At 44.3% G+C, this 22,543-nt stretch overlaps 1 protein-coding gene across 3 annotated transcripts in view; it reads left to right on the forward strand.

Moving 5' to 3' along the window:
- The window catches only part of LOC140454651 (leucine-rich repeat and fibronectin type III domain-containing protein 1-like protein), a 238,908-nt gene that overhangs the window by 199,232 nt on the left and 17,133 nt on the right, over positions 1–22,543 (forward strand). For all 3 annotated transcript variants that reach the window (XM_072549568.1, XM_072549570.1, XM_072549569.1), the window contains exon 2: positions 15,959–17,366. In XM_072549568.1, coding sequence (XP_072405669.1) covers positions 15,979–17,366 — 1,388 coding nt within the window. In that variant the 5' untranslated portion in view covers positions 15,959–15,978. The remainder of the gene's footprint in view (positions 1–15,958; positions 17,367–22,543) is intronic.

Below are 22,543 nucleotides of genomic sequence, written 5' to 3' on the forward strand. Positions count from 1 at the left end.
CATAAGCCCTTCATCAGGAATCATCTTTGGACTGCGTGAGGAAACCATAGTCTTAGGATATGGGAAAGCAAATTTCTAACAGGGTTGAGGATAAACTAGTTCTCCCAAAGGGTTGGGAATCTGTGGAATTCACTGCCCCAAAGTGCAGTGGATACTGGGACAGTGAGTAAATTTAAGGAGGAGTTAGGCAGATTTTTAATTGGTAATGTGTTGAAGAGATAAGGAGACAAGGGAGTGAGGAGCATATCAGCCATGATTGAATGGCAGAGCAGACTCGATGGGCCAAATGGCTTACTTCCACTCCAGTATCTTATGATTAGATTAGATTACATTACAGTGTAGAAACAGGCCCTTCGGCCCAACAAGTCCACACCGACCCGCCGAAGCGCAACCCACCCATACCCCACCCCTACATCTATATTTACCCCTTACCTAACACTATGGGCAATTTAGCATGGCCAATTCACCTGACCTGCGCATCTTTGGACTATGGGAGGAAACCGGAGCACCCGGAGGAAACCCACGCAGACACGGGGAGAATGTGCAAACTCCACACAGTCAGTCGCCTGAGGTGGGAAATGAACCCGGGTCTCTGGCGCTGTGAGGCAGCAGTGCTAACCACTGTGCCACCGTGCCACCCACTGTTATGAACAGAGGGAGAACATGCAAACTCCACACAGACAGCTATCCAAGGATGGGATTGAACCTGAGTCTCTGGTACAATGAGACCACAATACTCCCTTATAATTGATGAATGTATTGTCTGATATAAAGTCTGTTCACACTGAGTTGGGAGATTGTACAATAAACTTGACCAGCTGCATATATTCTGATTAATGTTCTTTGGAAGAGTCCTCATGAACAATACCATTTATTCAGATGTTCAAGCTGCAGAACTACTTAACATAATGAGAAAAAAGTGCTGATGCCCTGGCCCATCACTGTTTGTTTAATGAGGACCCAGCTATCAACCTGAGTTAATCAATGAGAGACATTTCAGAAGATTGTCAATCACTCACACACTGTAATGAAGCCTGTTAGTTTTACAAGTGCACACTCACAGGAGTTACTGCCCAATTAAGAAAGACTGAACTGAGCTGGAAATAAAGCTTCTTCTCTGCTTGCATTTTTCTTTTATTCATTTTTTCATAGGATGTGGGTGTTGCTGGCTGGGCTCAGGAACCTGCCCCTAGTTGCCCCTTGAGAAGGTGGGGGTGAGCTGCCTTCTTGAACTCGCTGCAGTCCATGTGCTGTGGGTTGGCCCACAATGCTCTTAGGGAGGGAATTCCAGGATTCTGACCCAGCCACACTGAAGGAATGGGATATACTTCCAAGCCATGATGTTGAGTGGAGGGGAACTTGCAGGGGATGGTGTTCTCATGTATCTGCTGCCCTTGTCCTTCTAGATGGAAGTGGTCGTGGGTTTGGAAGGTGCTGTCTGAGGATCTTTGGTGAGTTTTTGCAGTACATCTTGTAGATGGTACACACTGCTGCTACTGAGCATCGGTGGTGGGGGGAGAGTGGGTGTTTGTGGATGTGGAGCCAATCAAGCAGGGGCTGCTTTGTCCTGGATGGTGTTGAGCTTCTTGAGTGTTGTTGGAGCTGCTCCCATCCAGGGCAAGTGAAGCATATTCCATCACACTCCTGACCTGTGCCTTGTAGATGGTGGACAGGCTTTGGAGAATGAGGAGGTGAGTTACCCTCTGCAGTATTCCTTGCCTCTGACCTGCTCTTGTAGCCACTATGTATTTATATAGCTAGTCCAGTTGAGTTTCTGGTAAATGGTAACTCCAGGGTGCTGATAATTCATTGATGGTAATACCATTGAATATCAAGTGGCGATGGTTAGATGGTCTCTCATTGGTGATGATCATAGTCTGGCCTTTGTGTGGTGTGAATGTTACCATACTAAGTCAAACTAAACACCTCATCATTAAAAATTGGTCACATGTGAATCTCTTTCTTGGTCACAGACACTAGCTGCCATTACGAAGTATAGTTCTAAGGGGTAGCAGAACTTTAAGAGTCATGTATGAACTGGGAAATCCACATTGAGATCCAGGAAACAGATAGGATATCTGGAGTGCAGTATTGTGAATGAAGTTTCGGCTGACCAATAGGAAGGGACCATTCAGTCCTTTGAACCTGCTCCAGCATTCAATAAGGTCACAAGGTCACAGCTGATAATTTTTATTCTGTCATCCACCTTCCTGCTCTATCCATGATTCTCTCTGTGTCCAAACATTTTCCAACCTCAGCCTTGAAGATTCTCAATGATCCACAGCTCTCTGGAGTTCAGCATTCCAAAGATTCACAACATTCAATAACAAAACCTACAAACAAATCAATGGAACACTGATGGGATCACCAATATCAGGGCTCATTGCGGAAGCAGTAATGGCGAGACTTGAACAAGCTGCCCTCCCATCAATCCAACCCAAGCTACATAGGTGACACCTTTGTCATCACAAAATGGAACAAATAGAGGAAACATATAACACCATCAACAATATCCTGACAGGCATCAAATTCACAAAAGAGGGGGAGAATGACAACACTCCCATTCCTAGATGTGACATTTGAACATAGTTAACAGAGACCTTCAAACCAGAGTCTACAGAAAAACAACAAACACAGACCAAATACTTAACTTCAGAAGCAATCATCCCAACACCCACAAACGGAGCTGCATCAAGACATTATTTCAATGAGCTACATCATACTGCAGCACCCAAGAATTACGAAAAGCAGAAGAAAAATGCCCATACAAGGTTTTCAAGAAAAACAGGTACCCAATAAACCCAATCCACCAATTCCTCAGAAACAAACCCAGACAAACAGACATAACACAACCAAACCAAATAGTCACATTACCTTACATCAAAGACATATCAGAAATGACTTCCAAACTACTCAGACCCCTTAGCATCATGGTAGCCCACAAGCCCACCAACACACTTAAACAGTGACCAATGAACAAAGAATAAAGAAAGCTTACAGCCAAGGAACAGGCCCTTCAGCCCTCCAAGACTGAGCCGATCCAACTACTCATGCATCTGTCTAGATGCACCTTAAATGAACCTACAGTGCCTGCCTCTACTACCTCTGCTGGCAATGTGTTCCAGGCACTTACCACCCTCTGTGTAAAGTAACCTAAAGGATCCATTAGATAATACCAGCAAAACTAACATCATTTACAAGATACAATGCAAGAACTGTAAAAAAACACTACATCAGATAAACTAGAAGGAAACTTGCCACCAGGATACGTGAACACCAACTGGCTACCAAAAGACATAACCCACTATCACTAGTTTCTATATATACAGACAAAGAAGGACACCACTTTGACTGGGACAACACACATATCCTAGAACAGATGAAACAAAGACACATATGAGAATTCTTAGAGGAATGGCATTCTAACCAGAACTCCATCTAACACATCCATTTAGATCCCATCTACCTTCTCTTGAAAAAAAAACTAGGGAGAGAATGGGGTACCCTTAAAGATCAACAACGTCATCTCTGTGGAACCAGTGAGTCATGGAATCATACAGCATGGAAACAGAGCCTTTGGTTCAACACTTTTGTATCAACCAGACATGGAGGATGATGAGTCTGTTTCTGTTCTGTCGAACTCCTTGACCCGATAACAGTTCAGCTTTGTTTGGCTCTGAGTCAACCCAATGGCATGTATATGTATAGTAACACACAAAAGTATTTGATTTCAATGGAAAAAACTGTTAAAATTCCATTCTCCACCAGACAGACCATTTGATGAGCACCTTAAGGATCATAACTGGCACAAACCAACAGCCAATCAGATATCCCACTTCCTCCTCTTTGAGAATGCCAAACTCTCCCAGAACCGACCTTCAAGATTGTAGGTCACATCCACACTGGATCCTGACACTTGTTTGACCATCTAGTATTCACTCTCCATTCTGGTATTTAAAATTAACGAGAGGACCGCTTATGTCTGTCTGACAACACAGAACTGCCCAGCAGATGTGAGATGAAGGGAAATGTCCTTAGTAGCCATTTGAATTTAAAGTGAGGGGTCAGTGATGTGGAACAGGCTACCATGAAATGTTGCTACCCAGTGGAATCTGTCTGAGTGGAAGCAGCTCACTGAGGAACAGATGTTTGTTTCCAGTTTAATACCATATCTCTCTCTGATGAAGTTCATTCTTTGAAGAAGAGATGTGTGAACCCTGCCAATGGACTCTGAAGATTGTCATTGTATTTTCAAATTAATTAAGTTGTTCATAAGACCAAAAAGGGATTAATGTTCTGAAATATGTATAAATATAGATTTGCTCTGTGTGTACTACAGAACTGATTTTAGTTGCATAAATTATATCTCCTCTGCCTGAGATGAAGTTATTACCTTAATTGAAGTCTGAGGGTACTCCACTCATTACAGAGTAGTAACTGCATTTTGCTGTTATTGTGTGTCTGAACTGACACTTCAGAAGCTTCATTATCTTCCCCAACCATCAGTCGATGGAGTGGGAGTAGGTCAGGAATGTTATTGCTGCCTGACTGCATTTCTCTCACTTCCTCCTCATGCTGGATCACAATCTCTAACAACCAGAAACTGAACTGGACCAGCTATCTAAATGCAGAAGCTGCAAGAACAGGTTGGGGATTGGGAATACTGCAGTGAGTAACTCACCCCCTGACTCTTCAAAGCCTGTCCACAGTGTGGTGATACTGTGGCTTTAAGAGGTTATTTTGTCCTGTTGTTTTTAAAGGAAGGTTTTAAGGCAGAGGTACTGAGCAGTCTACCAGAGTTACTAGAATACACAGCTTGTGAATCCTTGGGTTTTCTTTTAGAAATTGGAACAATAAAAGCAGCCTGAATGGGTGGGGTCAAACTTTCACAGAATCCGAACCTTTAGTTTTAGCTTTCAGCAGCAGTTGCTGTTGGAATCTTGAAGAAGTGGAAGCAACTTTTTCTCCCGTTGAGTTACAGCTGGAAGCTGGGGACTCTCTTCCTGCTGCTGGGTGACCTGGGAGACGTCTATTTTCTGAAGTTGCCTTTTGCCAAGGGCATGTTTATGGGATGTTACTATATTGGAACAGCTACTGTTTAGGAGTAAAATATTCTATTATTTTGTTAAGTTTTCCAATTGAGTTAATAATTCTGAATTCCTCTTTCTTTTGTTGCATTTTAACTATAGTATTTGCATAAATTATGTTTTGCTTGATGTTGAGTGGATTGACAAATCAAATTACATCTGCGAAACAGCACCTGACATTTACCTTTAAAATAAGAAAATTTAGGGTCTAGGCTACCTTCTTAATATATTTTGAGAGGATCTGATCTGGTCCGTAAGAAAATCAACAAGACACAAGTCAGGAGTGTGAGGGAATACTCCCCATTTGCCCTGGATGGGGGCAGCTCCAACAACACTCAAGAAGCTCAACACCATCCAGGACAAAGCAGCCCCCACTTGTTTGGCCCCACATCCACAAACACCCACTCCCTCCACCAGCGACGCTCAGTAGCAGCAATGTGTACCATCTACAAGACGCACTGCAGCAATTCACCAAAACCCGAATCTTGCAAACGCATACTCCCTCCACCTAGATGGACAAGGGCAGCAGGTACATGGGAACACCAGCCCCTGCTAGTTCCCCTCCAAGTCACTCACCATCCTGATCGGAAATATATCACCGTTCCTTCACTATTGTTGGGTCAAAATCCTGGAATTCCCCCCCATAAGGGCATTGTGGGTAAACACACAGCACATGGACTGCGGTGGTTCAAGAAAGCAGCTCACCATCATCAGCTCAGTGGTTAGCACCGCTGCCTCACAGCACCAGGACCTGGGTTCCATTCCACTCTTGGTGAGTCTGTGTGGAGTTTGCACATTCTTCCCGTGTCTGTATGGGTTTTGTCCCAACCATTCATACAATTCCACTATTGCAACTCATAATAAATGACCAACTTTAAAAAATGAATTTAATTGAATATTTTTGCGGTCAAGATTTACTGGTAATGCTGATCTTTCATTTCATTTTGTCATTGTCTTGAGAAAATATAATTCACTTTAGCACAGAGGATGGTACCTGTTTGTGGAATTAATTGACAGCAAATCACATTGACCTCAATCTGAAAATGACACCCTCTGTATGATAGGTCACTGTGATATGTAGCTGCTAGTTACTGTCACTGCTCCAATAACTCAGTTAAGTTAACTAGGTGAAGAGGAATATACCACTGAAATGGCTCAGTAATTTATCAAAGTAACCAGCAAAAGCCAAATCTCCAGGCAGGATCTACACATTGCAAATCCTCTTAAATTGGTCAGGGGTCCACAGGGATAAATGCACTATTTCTGGTGTAAACAAAGCATGGAGATAAATAAGACCATAAGTTGTAGGAGCAGATGTAGGCCATTCAGCCCATCAAATCTGCTCCAACATTTAATTGGATCATGGCTAATCTAATAATCTTCAACTCCACCTTCCTGCCTTTTCCCATAATGTTTGATTCCCTTCCCTCTGTGGTAAAGAATGCCACAGATTCACTCCCTTTTGAGAGAAGAAATTCCTCATCTCTGCCTTCAGTGGGTGACCCCTCACTCTGACATCATGCTCCCTGATCCTAGACTCTCCCAAACGGGGAAACAACCTTTCCACATCTATCCTGTCAAGTCCTCGAAGGATCTTGCCAGTTTCAGAAATTATCTCACATTCTTCTGTATTCCAACTAGTACAGGCCCAACCTACTCACCCTTTCCTCATAAAACAGTCCTTCCATATCTGGGATCAACCGAGTGAACCTTCTCTGGACTGCCTGTAATGCCAATCTCTCTTTTCTGAGATAATGGGACCAAAACTGCTCCCAGTATTCCAGTTCTGGCCTGACTATGCCTTGTATAGTTTTATTAAAACCTCCCTATTTTTATACTCCATCAACTTTGAAATAAAGACCAACATTCCATTTGCCTTCCCATTACCACCTGAACTTGGACGCTAGTGTTTTGTAATTGATACACAGGGACCCAAAGCTAAATACTGCAGATAGAGTCATAGAGATGTACAGCAGGTCCAACCTGTCCATGCCGACCAGATATCCCAACCCAATCTAGTCCCACCTGCCAGCACCTGGCCCATATCCCTCCAAACCCTTCATATCATATACCCATCCAAATGCCTCTTAAATGTTGCAATTGTACCAGCCTCCACCACTTCCTCTGACAGCTCATTCCATACACGCACCACCCTCTGCGTGAAAACGTTGTCCCTTAGGTCTGTTTCATATCTTTCCCCTCTCACCCTAAACCTCTAGTTCTGGACTCCCCCACCCCAGGGAAAAGACTTTGTCTATTTATCCTATCCATGCCCCTCATAATTTTGTAAACCTCTATAAGGTCACCCCTCAGCGTCTGACACTCCAGGGAAAACAGCCCCAGCCTGTTCAGCCTCTCCCTATAGCTCAAATCCTGGAAATCAGAAACAAAACCCAGAAACGGTTAGGCATCAACTGTAGAGAAAGATGCAGAGTGAACAGTTTGAGTCTAGTATACTTCTTCATCACAGACATTAAACAGAGGACCCATCTCCTGCTCAGGTAGAAATAAAAGATTGCAAGATATTGAACTTCTTCCAAGAAGAACAGGGAAGTCCTCCTGGGAGACCTGGCCAAAATGTATCCCTCAGTCTACATCAGAGAACAAAACCATATCAACTGGTCACAATACACTGCTGCTTGTGGGAGCTTGCTGTGTGAATATAACCTCTGTGTGTGTGCATGTGAGTTTGTGTGTGTGTGTGTGTGTGTGCGCAAGTGTGTAAGTGTACATGTGCGTGTATGCATGTGCTTGCGTTTGTGCTTGTGTGTGTGCGCACACATGTGCGTATGCGAGTGTGCGCATGAGCTCGTGTGTGTGTATGTGCGCGCATGTGTGTGTGCACGTGCATGTGTGCTCATGTGTGCTCGTGTGTGTGCACGTGCATGTATGCTCATGTGTGCTCGTGTGTGTGCACGTGCATGTGTGCTCATGTGTGCTCGTGTGTGTGCACGTGCATGTGTGCTCATGTGTGCTCGTGTGTGTGCACGTGCATGTGTGCTCATGTGTGCTCGTGTGTGTGCACGTGCATGTATGCTCATGTGTGCGTGTGTGCACATGTGTGTGTGGTGATTGCTGGGACCTTGACAGAGATCTTTGTCTTCTCTTCTCTTTAGCCACAGGCACGGTCCCAGAAGATTGAAGAATAGCCAAAGTTGTTCCTTTGTTTAAAAAGGACAAGTCCAAGAAATTATAGGCTGATGAGCCTTATGTCAGCAGGAAGGAAGTTATCAGAGAAGATTCTTGGGGACTGGATTTACTTACAATTGGAAAAAGATATGGACTTATTAAGACAGGATGTCTTGTGCAGGGGAGGTCTTGTCTTATAAAACTGATTGAGTTTCTTTTGAGGAAGTGACGAAGATGATTGATGAGGGTATGGTGGTGGATGTTATCCACATGGAGTTTACTAAAGCATTCAACAAGGTCCCTCATGGTCGGTTGGTCCAGAAGATTAAGTCACATAGAATTCAAAGTGAGTGGGTAAGATGGTTACCAAATTGGCCTGGTCATAAAAGACAGAGGGCAGTTGAGGAGGGATGTTTTCTTGACTGGAGGTTTGTGACTAGTGGTGTTCCACAAGGACAGGTGCTGGGACTGCTGTTGTTTGTAATATATGTAAATGATCTGGATGAAATGTAGGCAGTCTGATTAGTAAGTTTATAGATGGTATGAAATTTGGTGGAATTGCAAATAGTGAGGAAGATTGTCAAAGGTACAGCAGGATATAGAGCAGTTGGAAAGTTGAGCAAAGTAGCAGATGGAGTTGAATCCAGGCTAGCATGAGGTGATGCATTTTGGGAGGTCAAATTCAAGGGAAAGTAAATGGCAGGACCGGTAGGTATATTGATATACAGAGGAATCTTGGGGTGCAAGTCTGTAGCTCCCTGAAAGTGGTAAAGAAGATATATGGCATGCTTACCTTCATCAGTTGGGGCACTGAGTATAAATTTGGAAAGTCATGTTGCAGCTGTATAAAACATTTGTTAGTCCACATTTGGAGTATTGTGTGCAGTTATGATTATCAACTACAGGAAGGACATAGAGTCTTTGGAGTGGTTGCAGAAGAGGTTCACCAGGATGCTACCTGGATTGGAGCGTATTGGCTATAAGAAGATGTTGGACAACCGTGGATTGTTTGCACTGGTGGAGGCTGGGGGACAACCTGATAAAAGTATATGACATTAGGAGAGACAGATAGGATGGATAGTCAGAGTCTTTTTCCCAGGGTAGAAATGCAAAATACTGGTGGTCATAGAATTGAAGATGAGAGGGGCAAGTTTAAATGAGATGTGCGAGGCAAGTTTTTTATTACACAGAGGGTGATAGGTGCCTGGAACCTGGTCCCAGGGGAGGAGGTAGAAGTGGGTACAATAACAATGTTTAAGACAGACATTAAGACAGACACACGAACAGGCAGAGACGAGAGGGATATGGACCATAAGAACTAGAGCTGGGGGATGGTAGAGACTCAAAATAAGGGGGAGCAGATTTAGGACTGAATTGAGGAAGAACTTCTTCACCAAGAGGGTTGTGAATCTGTGGAATTCCCTGCCCAGGAACGCAGCTGAGGCAAAGGCAGATTTTTGAACAGTAACGGAATTAGGGCTATGGCGAGAGCGGGTAAGTTGAACTGCATCCATGAAAAGATCAGCCATGATCCTATTGAATGGCAGAGCAGGATCAAGAGGCCTGATGGCCTATTCCTGCTCCTAACTCCTATGACCATGGGCAGGCAAATGGGATTAGTTTAGAATGACAGCATGATTGGCACAGACATGGTGGGCTGAAGGGTCTATTCCTGTGCTGTACTGTTCCACATTCTAGGTTCCATTACAAGGCTTGATTTATGCAAAACTAAAGGGATTGTGAACATTATAAAATTATAATGGATCACTTTCTGCTCTTTCTTTCAAAGAAGATTCTCAACAATTACATGAGGAACTTTCATTTCTCTTCTCAGCCACTTGTGGCCTCTGTGAAGTGAGATTGTCCCTTGACTCAAATAATCCAAACTCCAGAGTCCATCACAAAAGGGGATCAAAGAGATGTGATTGGTTTCAGTCTCATCTGCATAGGGATTAGAGTGATGTCGGGCTGCAGAGCCAATGTGTATTGCTGTCACTGTCACCTAAGCCTTCCCCACAGCGCCCGTCACTCCCAGACAGGAATCTAAAAATTTCCACTAATTCCAGAGGGAAGCTGCCTCCGATAAATAGAACCTATTATTTCTTGCTGGCAGATTTAAGAGTTTGAAAAAAAGGGGATGGAAAACGACAGATTGTCAGCTGAGGCTTGAGCTGTGGAGGTTAGAACAGTGAGCTACGAAATAATTAGATAAAAATTACAGGGTTGCAGAACACACCGGATCCATCAATAAATTAGGAAAGTCCTGTTAGGCCCGTCACTGTTTTGTCAGCTGAAGCATGATGCCTGGTGTTTGCATGTGCAGATTAAATGGTTTCTGAAATTCTGAGCTCAGCTGATTGCCATCTTGTAAAAACCAAATCTGAAATTTGTTTTAAGCTTCTCTACCATTTACACCACCTTTTATCAATGACTCTGCTGATCTGTTTATGACAATGGCTTTCACTCTTTGAGGCAGTGGTGGTCAATACAGGTGCTATATAGATGTAAGTCTTGATTTTCTGTTTTATTCTAAAGGTGCAGTTCAGTGGAAAAACCTCACTCAGCCTTTGGCTTTTCATCAGTTTCACATCTGAGCTTCGATCATGAACATCCTGAAATCTCCCAGCCTGAAGGGGCAGCGCTCTGAAAGCTAGTGATTTCAAATAAACCTGTTGGTGTATAACCTGGCATCATGTAACTCCTGACTTTGTCCTCACACACACAGACACTAGGTCTAGTTCTGGCTAAGATCGGTGATAATATGGGACAGTGCCTAGATAAGAAAATGCTGCCTTCACCAATCAGTTCATACATGACTACACCGAGTACAGTCATCAGCCAAGAAAGACCCATTTCAGAAAAGGTTTTGCTCTGTTTTGTATTCCAACAGAAATGTTACCCCTCAAGTGACATCTTCCACCTAAACTGCAGATGACTCTGGACCTGAATTTCATTTGCAGGGAAATGTTGCATTTCCAGAGGTGAAGAAATAATCTTCCATTCCCACAGCAAGGTCTTGATTCGAAAGGAAATGAAACACAATTGGTGCTTTCGGTCCCTTGACCTGTGCCTCACACAATGCACATGGGGAAGCACTATCTTTGCCTGTAGGCTAGATAGCATAACAGAGGCGAGACTGAGCTCAGAAAGGCTACCGGCTCAGCAGCTGAACTTTCCCCTATCTTCCCATATTTTTGGAAAGATTCTTCATCCTTCAAACCCCACTCGGATATTGTATGGATATGAAGTCTGATTACAAGGTTGCAATGTGCTTCTCCAAACAGGGACATGCACCACCGCTCCTGTTCAGTCGTAGGAAATTTTAAACAGCCTCTGTGATGATATTATTTCTTTTTAAAGGCTCCCGATTGCAAGATAACTTTCTTACAACTGAATTATCAAGCGCAATCTGCTCTTTAGGAAGTGCTCTGAATTCTACTCTCAATTTAACAGGCATTTGAACAAAAACTGTCTCTTTACTAGGACAAACATCCCTCTTTAAATCTATTGAGCGCGCCTGTATGATTGCCCCATGTCAGTGAACATCCACATAAAAGATGTATTCCAATGTAACAACTGCTCGTAACTCTGTTTCTGAATTCCTCATCGCTGTCTCTTTGACTCTTTTTGTGATGTATTTTCATACACAGCAGATCCATCAGGGTGGGGGGGAGGGGGGGATGTCTGCAATAAGGTTTCCACAGAGTCTGAACTGTCAGCAAACATTAATATATTTTTACTCCCTTGTACTAGCACAGTTTGAAAAACATCATGTTTAATACGTCAATGATTAGGTTTATGTGCTTGATGAATAATTAATGTTCAGTGCTCATAGCTGTGTTAATCATCTGAGAATTACTCACTCCAAATTTAAAACGAGAGTTACTCACCTGCATCAACCAGGAACAGCGTTGAGGAGCTGAATTACCTACTCAGGCTCCTACATTCACTGTGGGTTCCGCTGGGACTGATACCTGATGTAGACCAGGAACTGTCCTTGTGTTGTGTTTAACAAACACTGAGCTGGGTGATCCGGTGGTGAGTGATATAACCCCACAGAGGCTGGTACCCCGTAATCAAGTCACCCTCTATTTACACATATACAGCCCCTGACTCTAGTATAGCCTAAGTATGTAAGTTAGCGCACTGAGCTGGAAGGTTTGTTTTCAGATGTTTCGTCACCATGACTAGGTAACATCATCTGGTGAAGTGCTGGTGGTATGTCCCACCTCTCTATTTAGAGGTCTTGGCTTTTTAAGGTGGGTGACGTCATTTCCAGTTCTTTTTTCAAGGGAACATAGATAGGATCTAAACTGATGCGTTTATTGGTAGAATTCTGGTTAGAATGCCATGCCTCTAAGATTTCTCATGAATGTAGAAAAGAAACCCAGACCTGTAAATAGAGAGGTGGGACATACCACCAGCGCTCCACTGGAGACTCTCACTGATGATGTTACCTAGTCATGGTGACGAAACGTCTGAAAACAAATGTTCCAGCTCAGCGAGCAAACTCACATCCATGTCATCAACCTGAGCTACAAATCATCTCAAAAATCTCTCGTAGACCCTCCCCAGAGCCAGCACACAGAGTGGCAGAATCTCTGTCACACCCCTTTTTATCTGTCAGCCAGGGCTCCCTGATTGATGCATGCTAACAGCCCCAATCAGAGAACTCTGGTTCTATACTGTCCAGCTGGCTGACCTCACTTGACTCAATGCAGTGAGGTGTACACATCCCGACAATAGGGGCTGTGCTCAGTTCCCTCAGCAGTTGATGGATGCAGTAGGTCTCTATGTACCTCTGTCCAGTAGATTACTCAGCTGGGGTCTTGCTTGAGATTGTTATGCAGTGGCACTGACTGAAACTGCAGCTGGGCATGTCCTGACACAAGTGAAGGTGTGTCCACCATGATGCCAATGTGGGCACATCTCATCCAAGCTCAGTGTCTCACAACTTGCCTGGACTGAGGTATCAATAACAGTGAAACAGAAACAGAAATTGCTGGAAAAGTTCATCAGGTATGGCAACATCTGTGGAGAGAAGTCAGAATTAATGTTTCGGTTTGAATGACTCCTCAGAACAGCTGATGTGGGCGGTGCCATGGTGGTCTGGTGAACTGACCTTGACGTTACAGAGCTCCAGCCACTTCCTCCTTAGCTCCCTCTGGACCGTGACCCCCAATTCTGAGGAAGGGTCATTCAGCCTGACACATAAACTGATTTCTCTGCACAGATGCTGCCAGACCTGCTGAGTTTTCCCAGCAGTTTCTGTTTTTGTTTCTGATTTACAGTGACTGCAGTTCTTCTCGCTTTTATCAATAATGGTGCCTTGTATTAAAGTGGCAAGACCCTCCAAGGCATTTACAGAGCTGTACAAAGGGAGAATGAAAGTGAGCTATGACAATAGTTGAGTGAAAGCTGGATCAAAGACTTTGAATCCATATTTACAATTTGATCAAAGGTCTTAAGGAGCTCTTAAAGAAGAAGGACAGAGAAAATATCTTGAAAGAAGACAACTGAATGCAGAGACACCAATACTTCTTATTTATTTTTCCATGTGATATGGGTATCATTGACAGGCTCCTCCCTGATTAGCCTTGAACTGAGACTTGGTGGGCAATTTCAGAGGGCAATTAAGAGGCAAGCACATTGCTGTGGTTCTAGAGTCAGACCTGGTAAGGATGGCAGATTTGCTTCCCTAAAGTGCATTGGTGAAGTGGATGGTTCTCTAACGGTAATCAGGGATTTAATGAACAAAGTAAGTTCCACCAGCTGCTGCACTGGGATTTGAACCTGTCTCCCCAGTAGTGCAGGGCTTTCTAAGTGACTAGCTAGATGGGAGATGACCATCATGCTAATGCCTTCACAACATTGCAGGGACTGAATTCAAAGATACTCAAGAGGCCAGAAGCACATGAACATGTATATGTCCAAGGTGATAGTTTGGAAGAGGATATATGAATGGTTGGGGGTGGAGTAGGGGTTAGGGGTTCATGGGTGATCATTCTAAAACTGAGCCGTCGTGGCTTGGAAGCCAATGCAGGTGAGCGAGCGCAGACAGAGCTAGGGAACACAAGTTGGTTGGAATTGCACATGGCAGCAGAAGTTTTTGTTGACCTTAAGTTGATGGAGGGCTGCATGTAGAAGACAAGCCATTGGAGGAGTTGTGTATCAAGGTGACAAAAGTCATGGGTGAGGCTTTCATTCAGTAACAAATGGAGCTGAGGCATGGCAGATGGCATGATGGTACGGTCTTAGTGATAGAGTGACATGTCATCTGAAGGTCATCTTGTGATGAGATGAAGCAGCAAGGTTGCAAGATAAGTCATGTCTAGTCTCGGGCTGTTGACATCACCGAAGAGCAATGGTGATTGCATGAACAGAGGCTGGGGCAAGGACTGAAGACAATGAGGTTGATCTTCTGAACATTTAGGAGCATTCTGCTCATCCAGTACCTGATGATTATGAGCAGCGAGACAGATCAGAGATGTGGGAAATGGCGCGAGAGATTACGGTGAAGTTGTCTGCATGTGGTGAGGGTGTTTGCTTGGGCCCAGTTATAGGGAGAGTTCATCCTGGTATCCAGCGCAGGAAGCACCGATGAAGATAGGACATGAGGGTCAACTGGGTGGGGGTTGGGAGGGTGGAAATGTCGAGATCAAAGGAAGGAAAGCAATGGGTGGGGAGGAGCTGTCATTGCTCCCCATCGATAAGTACAGGTGGCAGTTCTGTAGTTAATTCTGGAGATGAATTGGTGAATGTAGAAAAGTTTGATAAGATTCTCAAATCTACTGTCGCACAAGTATGAGATGATAATTAGAAACCATAATTTGTTCAAGTCTGCTGTTTAAAACCAGACACTTAAAGCTGAAGGTGAGAAAGTGAAGCAGCATTAATGAGCTAAAAGGTCTGTTTGTACTCTTACACCACATGTCTGTTCGCTAAGGTTAACACTTCCCTTTGACAGGAATAGGAAGGTGTGAAAAAAGCAGTATCGTACAAGGCCGCAGTTAGTTAACGGTGATTCGCCCGATTTTTGCAACATGTAAAATAATCTTGCTTTTGGGGTTATTCCTATTTTACCACCCCCATCTCTCTAAGAGTGTGTGACCTTCTCAAATGATAACCCAGATAAGACATTCTGATGTCCAGCTCATCCAACACTGTTGACTTAAGGAAGGATGGGAAAGCCATTAGTCTTGCCTCAGGCTTGATACTATGGAGTGGCTTCCACATTGAACAGTGTGGGTGTTCCTGCATGGGACTGGATGGGACTTTGTTTTAATTCCCTCTCTGTTATAAAGCATTCTACCTCTTGAGTGTGGTTTGTCACTTGAGTACACACTGCATGAGCAGCCAGCATTGATGAAAATGCTGCTAATCCTGAGCCAACATCTCAGCAGAGACGAAGAAGGAAATCAAAATAGTCGAACTTTTGAACAGTGGTTAGTATTTTGTTTTTCTTGTTCCTACATTTTGTAGAAATGTCAAAAAAAAGGTGCAGGCTGGGTGAAACGTTTTGAGGGAGGGTTGGTTAGTATGGAGGAAAAATATGCCCACGATCAGTGAGATGTATCCTCAAAGAAAGCAATTATGACTCAGATTGTTCAGTACAATGAGACACCAAGCTGAGCAATTAAGTATCTGACGCTGTTTTGGGAAATCTTCCTATTCTCTGTAATAACAAGTCAGTTACTTCAAAGGTTTGTAATCCTGCTTTTGTTATTTTATTCCTTTTCCAGAATTGCTGATCTGATTGATCATGGAGAGGCTCCTCTTCTCTCTGCTCCTGCTCAGTTTGACTGTCAAGGCTCAGCTTTGTCCAAAGCGTTGCATCTGCCAGAACCTCTCCCCTTCCCTCTCCATCCTCTGTGCCAAAACTGGGCTTCTCTTTGTGCCTCCATTTATCGACAGGAGGACGGTGGAGCTGCGCCTAACCGATAACTTCATCACCACGGTGAAGAGGAAAGACTTTGCCAACATGACCAGCCTTGTCCACCTCACGTTGTCGAGGAATACAATCAGCCAGATCATGCCTCTCACCTTTGGTGACCTCCGCGGTCTTCGGGCTCTACACCTGGACAGTAACAGACTGACCAAGCTTGTGAATGACCACCTGAAAGGCCTGGTGAATCTCCGCCACCTAATCCTGAACAACAATCAGCTCAGCTACATCTCGGAAGGATCCTTTAACGACTTCATCACCTGCCTGGAGGATCTGGACATGTCCTACAATAACCTGGAGCAGTTTCCTTGGGTGGCCATTGCCAAAATGGTCAATCTGAACACGCTCACCTTGGATCACAATCTAATTGACCACATCGAAGAAGGGACATTCTCTGTTCTCCACAAGCTAGGCCGATTAGACATGACATCCAACAGACTACAAAAACTTCCTCCTGATCCTCTTTTCTTAAGAACTCAGCTACTGGTTAATGCCAAAGGCACTCAGTACTTCTCATTGGTGCTCAGCTTTGGTGGAAACCCATTGCATTGTAATTGTGAGTTACTCTGGCTGAGGCGCCTGACAAGGAAAGATGACCTGGAGACCTGTGCATCACCGCCTCACTTGATGGGGAAATATTTTTGGTCAATCTCAGAGGATGACTTTACTTGTGAACCCCCTCTCATCACACGGCTTTATTCGACCAAGACGTTTGTTATGGAGGGGCAGAGTGTGACATTGAAGTGTAAAGCGATCGGGGATCCGGACCCTTCCATTCTCTGGAGCTCGCCAGAGGGGAAGCTGCTTTCCAACACGTCCAGGACGATGATATACGACAACGGAACCTTGGATATCCTGATCACGACTCTGAAAGACAGCGGCATGTTCACCTGCATCGCTTCCAATGCAGCTGGAGAATCAACCACCAACATCACCATCGGAATCATCCCACTGCCCCATCTCGTCAACCTCACAAACCAAGTGCAGGAGCCCGCCCCGGGGTCATCCGACATCACCACATCCACCAAATCCGGCTCACCTTCCAACGGCACTGACACCAAGAGTCTGCAGGATAAGAAAGTTGTGGCTACGGAACTGAGCACAACATCAGCCCTTATCCGGTGGCCCTCCCAACGGCCAATCCCTGGGATCCGGATGTACCAAATCCAGTACAACAGCACCACTGATGATACTTTGGTCTACAGGTAAATCGTAGCCTTTAAGGCTTTGTCAGAACTTAAATTCGTTCACTTTCTGAGAATTAGTCAGCAGGTCTGCACAAACATGCACCAAATTGGAAAATACTTTTAAAAAAAAGTCATTAAATTATACAGTGCAGAAGAAGCCCCTTGGCTGAACTAAATCAGGACTAGTCCCACCTTCTCTCACTAGGCCCATAACTTTGAATGTTATGAACTTCAAAGACTCATCCAAATACTTTCTAAGGTTTCCCTCTTCAATTACCCCCACCCCCAGGCAGGGCATTTCAGACCAGCACCAGTCTCTGGGTGAGAAAAGTTTTCCTCTCAACTTCCTAGCCCTCACCTCAGAATGATGCCCCCTTGTTATTAATCCTTCAATGAAGGGGAGCAGCTCCTTTCTAAGCATCTCTTACAATTTTAAAAGAAATCGTAATTTAAGTACAACCCATGGGAAGGAAGTATTTTTCCTTTTCCAGCTGTAAAGCTCTCTTCTCTCGGTCGGTAGACTCACTCCCAAGACTTGAGCAAAGAACCTCTGCTGACTCTATGCCAGCACGAGGGGAACAGAGTGCTAACTTGTTTTGGTCAGTGTTGGTTCAGGGAGGTATTTTGAATCAGAGCTCCCAATGTCCCAGCTCAGAGTTGCATTATCGGATCGGGGATAGTCTGCCTTTCAAGTCACTTTGCTCCTGTACTTAAGGTTTGTCTATATTCTGCAGAAGGTCATTGATACTTCAAAATCCAGTTTGGCAATTATCACCTGGGATGATCAACAGCAAAATGACAGTGATTCTATTTCATATTGCTATGTCAATTTCAGGTCAAATCCCACACAATTTCCAAACAGTATAGTCACCTCTTTAATAAATGCCAATCAGTCTCTGGTTCCCAGTTTCTGTTACATTGAACTTTGCCCCCTCAATTAGACCACCATCTAAATCCACAAATGGGTGAGTAATTTGAATTAAAGAACGTTTTGCAAAAATTTGAGCTGAGAACTTGGAAATGCTAAAATGTGTGAAAGCAAAAAGAAATCTATTACCATAATGTCATCTCTGAGTCAGGAAATTGAAGGCTCAAGTTCCACTTCAGATTGGTGAGTACAGAATCTAAATTGCCCCTTTCCAGAGCAGGACTCAGGCTTTTGCCCGAAACGTCGATTTCGCTGCTCGTTGGATGCTGCCTGAACTGCTGTGCTCTTCCAGCACCACTAATCCAGTATCAGGGTACACTGGCCTGCCTGACAACTTGGTACTGAGGGAGAACTTTAACCTGAGATTCAATTCAAATTAAAATGTTGACTTTCAAAGAAAATGTTTAACCAAGGCCTAACTCTCTGTTCAAACTGATGTAAAAAGTCCAAAGTCCCAATTCTAAGCACAGATGAATTCTTGCCATTGGCCTGGCGAATTATAAAGTTGAATTAAAACTGCAAACCAGGTTTCCTTGTCATCGAACATACTTCTGATATTGGAATCTTGTTGGAAGTTTATTGGCTGCTGCAGAGTTAGCTAGCTGGAAAATTCTGAAGATGTGAACAGTTTTCTTTACTCTTGAGCAGAGAAGGCTGAGAGGTGAACTGACCAAGGCTGTGAAAGACAGGTAGGGGTTTGTTAGAGTAGGTATATAGGTGGTTCCACCTGTGAAGATAACAGAATTAGGAGACATCAATAAATCCAAAGGGAGTTCAGGAGAATCCTTCTTCCCCAGAGAGCAGGGAGAATGTGGAATGCAATCCCACAGGGAATGCTTGAGCTGAATGCATGCAGAGAGAGGCTAGATAAAGGTAAGGTGACCATAATCCCACAAGACCATCGGGCTGCTCTCTCGTTAGACAGAGGTGACTGGTAGTGGTTCAACCTGAGGGTCATCATGCCTCAGGCAAGGAGAGTCCTTCACAGTAATTTCAGCCGATGTGGGAATTGAGCCCCTGCCGTTGGTATTACTCTGTATCAGAGACCAGCTGGGGAAATGAGAATTCGAGGCTGGATCCAGACAAAACAGAAGGAAAAAGGATGGGGTGATAGGATGAGGTGATGTAGGCAGGGAGGAGGTTTATCTGCAGCACCAAGACAAGGAGGGAACAGATGGACTGAATTGCCTGTGTCTGGGTTGTAAGGTGTATGGCTATATTGCCTTTTTCGAAGTCAACAGCATCAAAGTGACTGAAATTGCACACCAATATTTCACCTGATTGAGTGAAATTCCCATGCTTGCGGTACCCGTGTGTTTGTCATACACTTCTGGTAAGACAGAGGGACACAGGAATGGGATGAACTTATTCTGCAGACTCATCTGAAAACAAAAAATGCTGGAGATCACAGTGGGTCAGATAGCATCTGTGGAGAGAGAGCAAGCTAACGTTTTGAGACTAGATGACTCTTCAACAGAGCCCACTTGGGTTCCATGAGCTGGCGTGGGGAAACATTCGGGAATGAAAGGCACATATTTACCCTCAGGATGAGGACGGGGTCAGGCTTGGGTAAGATGGCTGACGAGTGATCTGCCAGTGCTCACTGCTCAGGATAACCCATGGAGAATGGCAGCGACACTACTGAAAAGTAGCAGGCACTGTTTAATTCTCGAAAGATGATATTATGGACCAGACCGGACCAGACCAGACCAGACCAGTCCATCTCTAAAGTATTATAAGGAGATAGCCTAAACCATCACTTCTTTAAAGGCAACTGTAAGGTTCCAGATGCGATTCTATTTGTCCACCACTAGGCTTTAATCAAAACACATTTCGTTCCTAATACAGTTAAAGTACAGAAAAAAAAGAGTAGGTCTAACTTTAACTCTATTGAAATACTAAACAAGATAATATATGATTTAACCACGAATCATCAATTGTTCCAATAAGCAGCATCCCATAAACACATTTGTTTTGGCAAAACTTCAATTCAGCAAAACAGCTACGAGTCTCACATCCAAAAGAGAAAATGCTGGAAAATCTCAGCAGGTCTGGCAGCATCTGTCAGGAGAGAAAACAGCTGACATTTTGAGTCCAACTGACCCTTTGTCAAAGTATCCAGCATCTGCAGTAATTTGCTTTCATTACGATTCTCACATGCTGTCTCTCTCTAGTCCAGAAGAAAGAAACAAGCTGCTCCTTTGGATTCTTTTAAGAGGAAGCCTCTTGTCTCTGACTTCACTCTCACAGATTGGAACTCTGCAGCAAGCAGAAATCTTCAACTAACTGAACAGCAATTGAAAGTAAAACTTAAAGTCCCTTGGTTCTGTGAGCCTGACTCTGCCCACTCACACTTCTTTTGTCTAATGTAATAAAAAGAATACCCATGGAGAACTGTAAGCAGTTTACCCTTTGCTTCTGAAGCAGATATTCCAATACCTCAATGGGGAGAGGATTTGAATATAGGAGTGAGGATGTCTTGCTGCAGTTATACGGGGCCTTAGTGAGGCCACATGTTGTGCAGTTTTGGCCTCATAGTCTGAGGAAGCACATTCTTGCTATTGAGGGAATCCAGTGAAGGTTCACCAGACTGACTCCTGAGATGACAGGACTGACAGATGAGGTATATTAGATCGACTAGACTTGTACTCACTGGAATCTAGAAGAATGAGGGGGATCTCATAGAAACAAATCCTGCTGGGCTGGACAGGCTAGATGTGGGAAGAATGTTCCCAATGTTGGTGAAGTCCAAATCTAGGGGTCACAATCTAAGGATAAGGGGGAAGCCCTTCAGGACTGAGATGAGGAAGAATTTCTTCACTCAGTGAGTGGTGAACCTGTGGGCTTTTAGATTAGGTTAGATTACTTTACAATGTGGAAACAGGCCCTTCGGCCGAACAAGTCCACACCGACCCACCGAAGCGCAAACCACTCAGACTCATTCCCCTACATTTACCCCCTCACCCAACACTACGAGCAATTTAGTATGGCCAATTCACCTGGCCTGCACATCTTTGGACTGTGGGAGGAAACCCACCCAGACACGGGGAGAATGTGCAAACTCCACACAGTCAGTTGCCTGAGGTGGGAATTGAACCCGGGTCTCTGGCGTTGTGAAGCAACAGTGCTAACCACTGTGCCACCGTGCTGCTTCTCTCCTACAGGAAGCTGTTGGGGCCAGTTCACCAGATAGGTTCAAGAGAGAGCTGGATATGGCCCCCGGGGCTAAAGGGATCAAGCGTTATGGGGAGAGGGTGGGAATGGGATTCTGAGATTGCATGATCAGCCAGAATCCTATTGAATGGTGGGGCAGGCTCAAAGGGCAGAATGGCCTAATCCTGCACCTATTTTCTATGTTTCCATGTAGCACTTCTCTGTAAGAGAAACAGTGCAGAACACACATCTATCTTAAAGGTACGGTACTGACTCAGTAAGAAAACTCGAGGGGTGAGGTGGATTTTTCATAGATTCACAGAGTCATAGAGATGTACTGCATGGAAACAGACCATTCGATGCAACTCATCCATGCCGACCAGATATCCCAACCTAAACTACTCCCACTTGCCAGCACCCGGCCCATATCCCTCCAAACCCTTCCTATTCATATACCCATCCGGATGCCTTTTAAATGTTGTAATTGTACCAGCCTCCATCACTTCCTCTGGCAGCTCATTCCATACATGCACCACCCTCTACATGAACAAGTTGCCCTTTAGGTCCCTTTTTTATCTTTCCCCTCTCACCCTAAACCTATGTCCTCTAGTTCTGGACTCCCCCACCCCAGGGGGGAAAAAATCCTTATCTATTTACCCTATCCATGCTCCTCATGATTTTATAAGCCTCTATGGTCACCCCTCAGCCTCCGATGCTCGAGGGAAAACAGCCCCAGGTTAACCAGCCTCTCCCTATAGTTCAAATCCTCCAACCCTGGCAACATCCTTGTAAATCTTTTCTGAACCCTTTCAGATTTCACAACACATTTCCAATAGGAAGGAGACCAGAATTGCATCAATATTCCAAAAGTGACCTAAGCAATGTCCTCTACAGCCGCAACATGACCTCCCAACTCCTGTACTCAATACTCTGACCAATAAAGGCAAACATACCAAACGCCTTCTTCACTATCCTATCTACCTGCGACTCCACTTTCCAGGAGTTATGAACCTGCACTCCAAGGTCTCTTTGTTAAGCAACACTCCCCAGGACCTTACCATTATGTTTATAAGTCCTGATCTGATTTGCTATTCCAAAATGCAGCACCTCGCAT

The sequence above is a fragment of the Chiloscyllium punctatum genome, chromosome 29, assembly GCF_047496795.1.
Source record: "Chiloscyllium punctatum isolate Juve2018m chromosome 29, sChiPun1.3, whole genome shotgun sequence".
Taxonomy (NCBI): domain Eukaryota; kingdom Metazoa; phylum Chordata; class Chondrichthyes; order Orectolobiformes; family Hemiscylliidae; genus Chiloscyllium; species Chiloscyllium punctatum.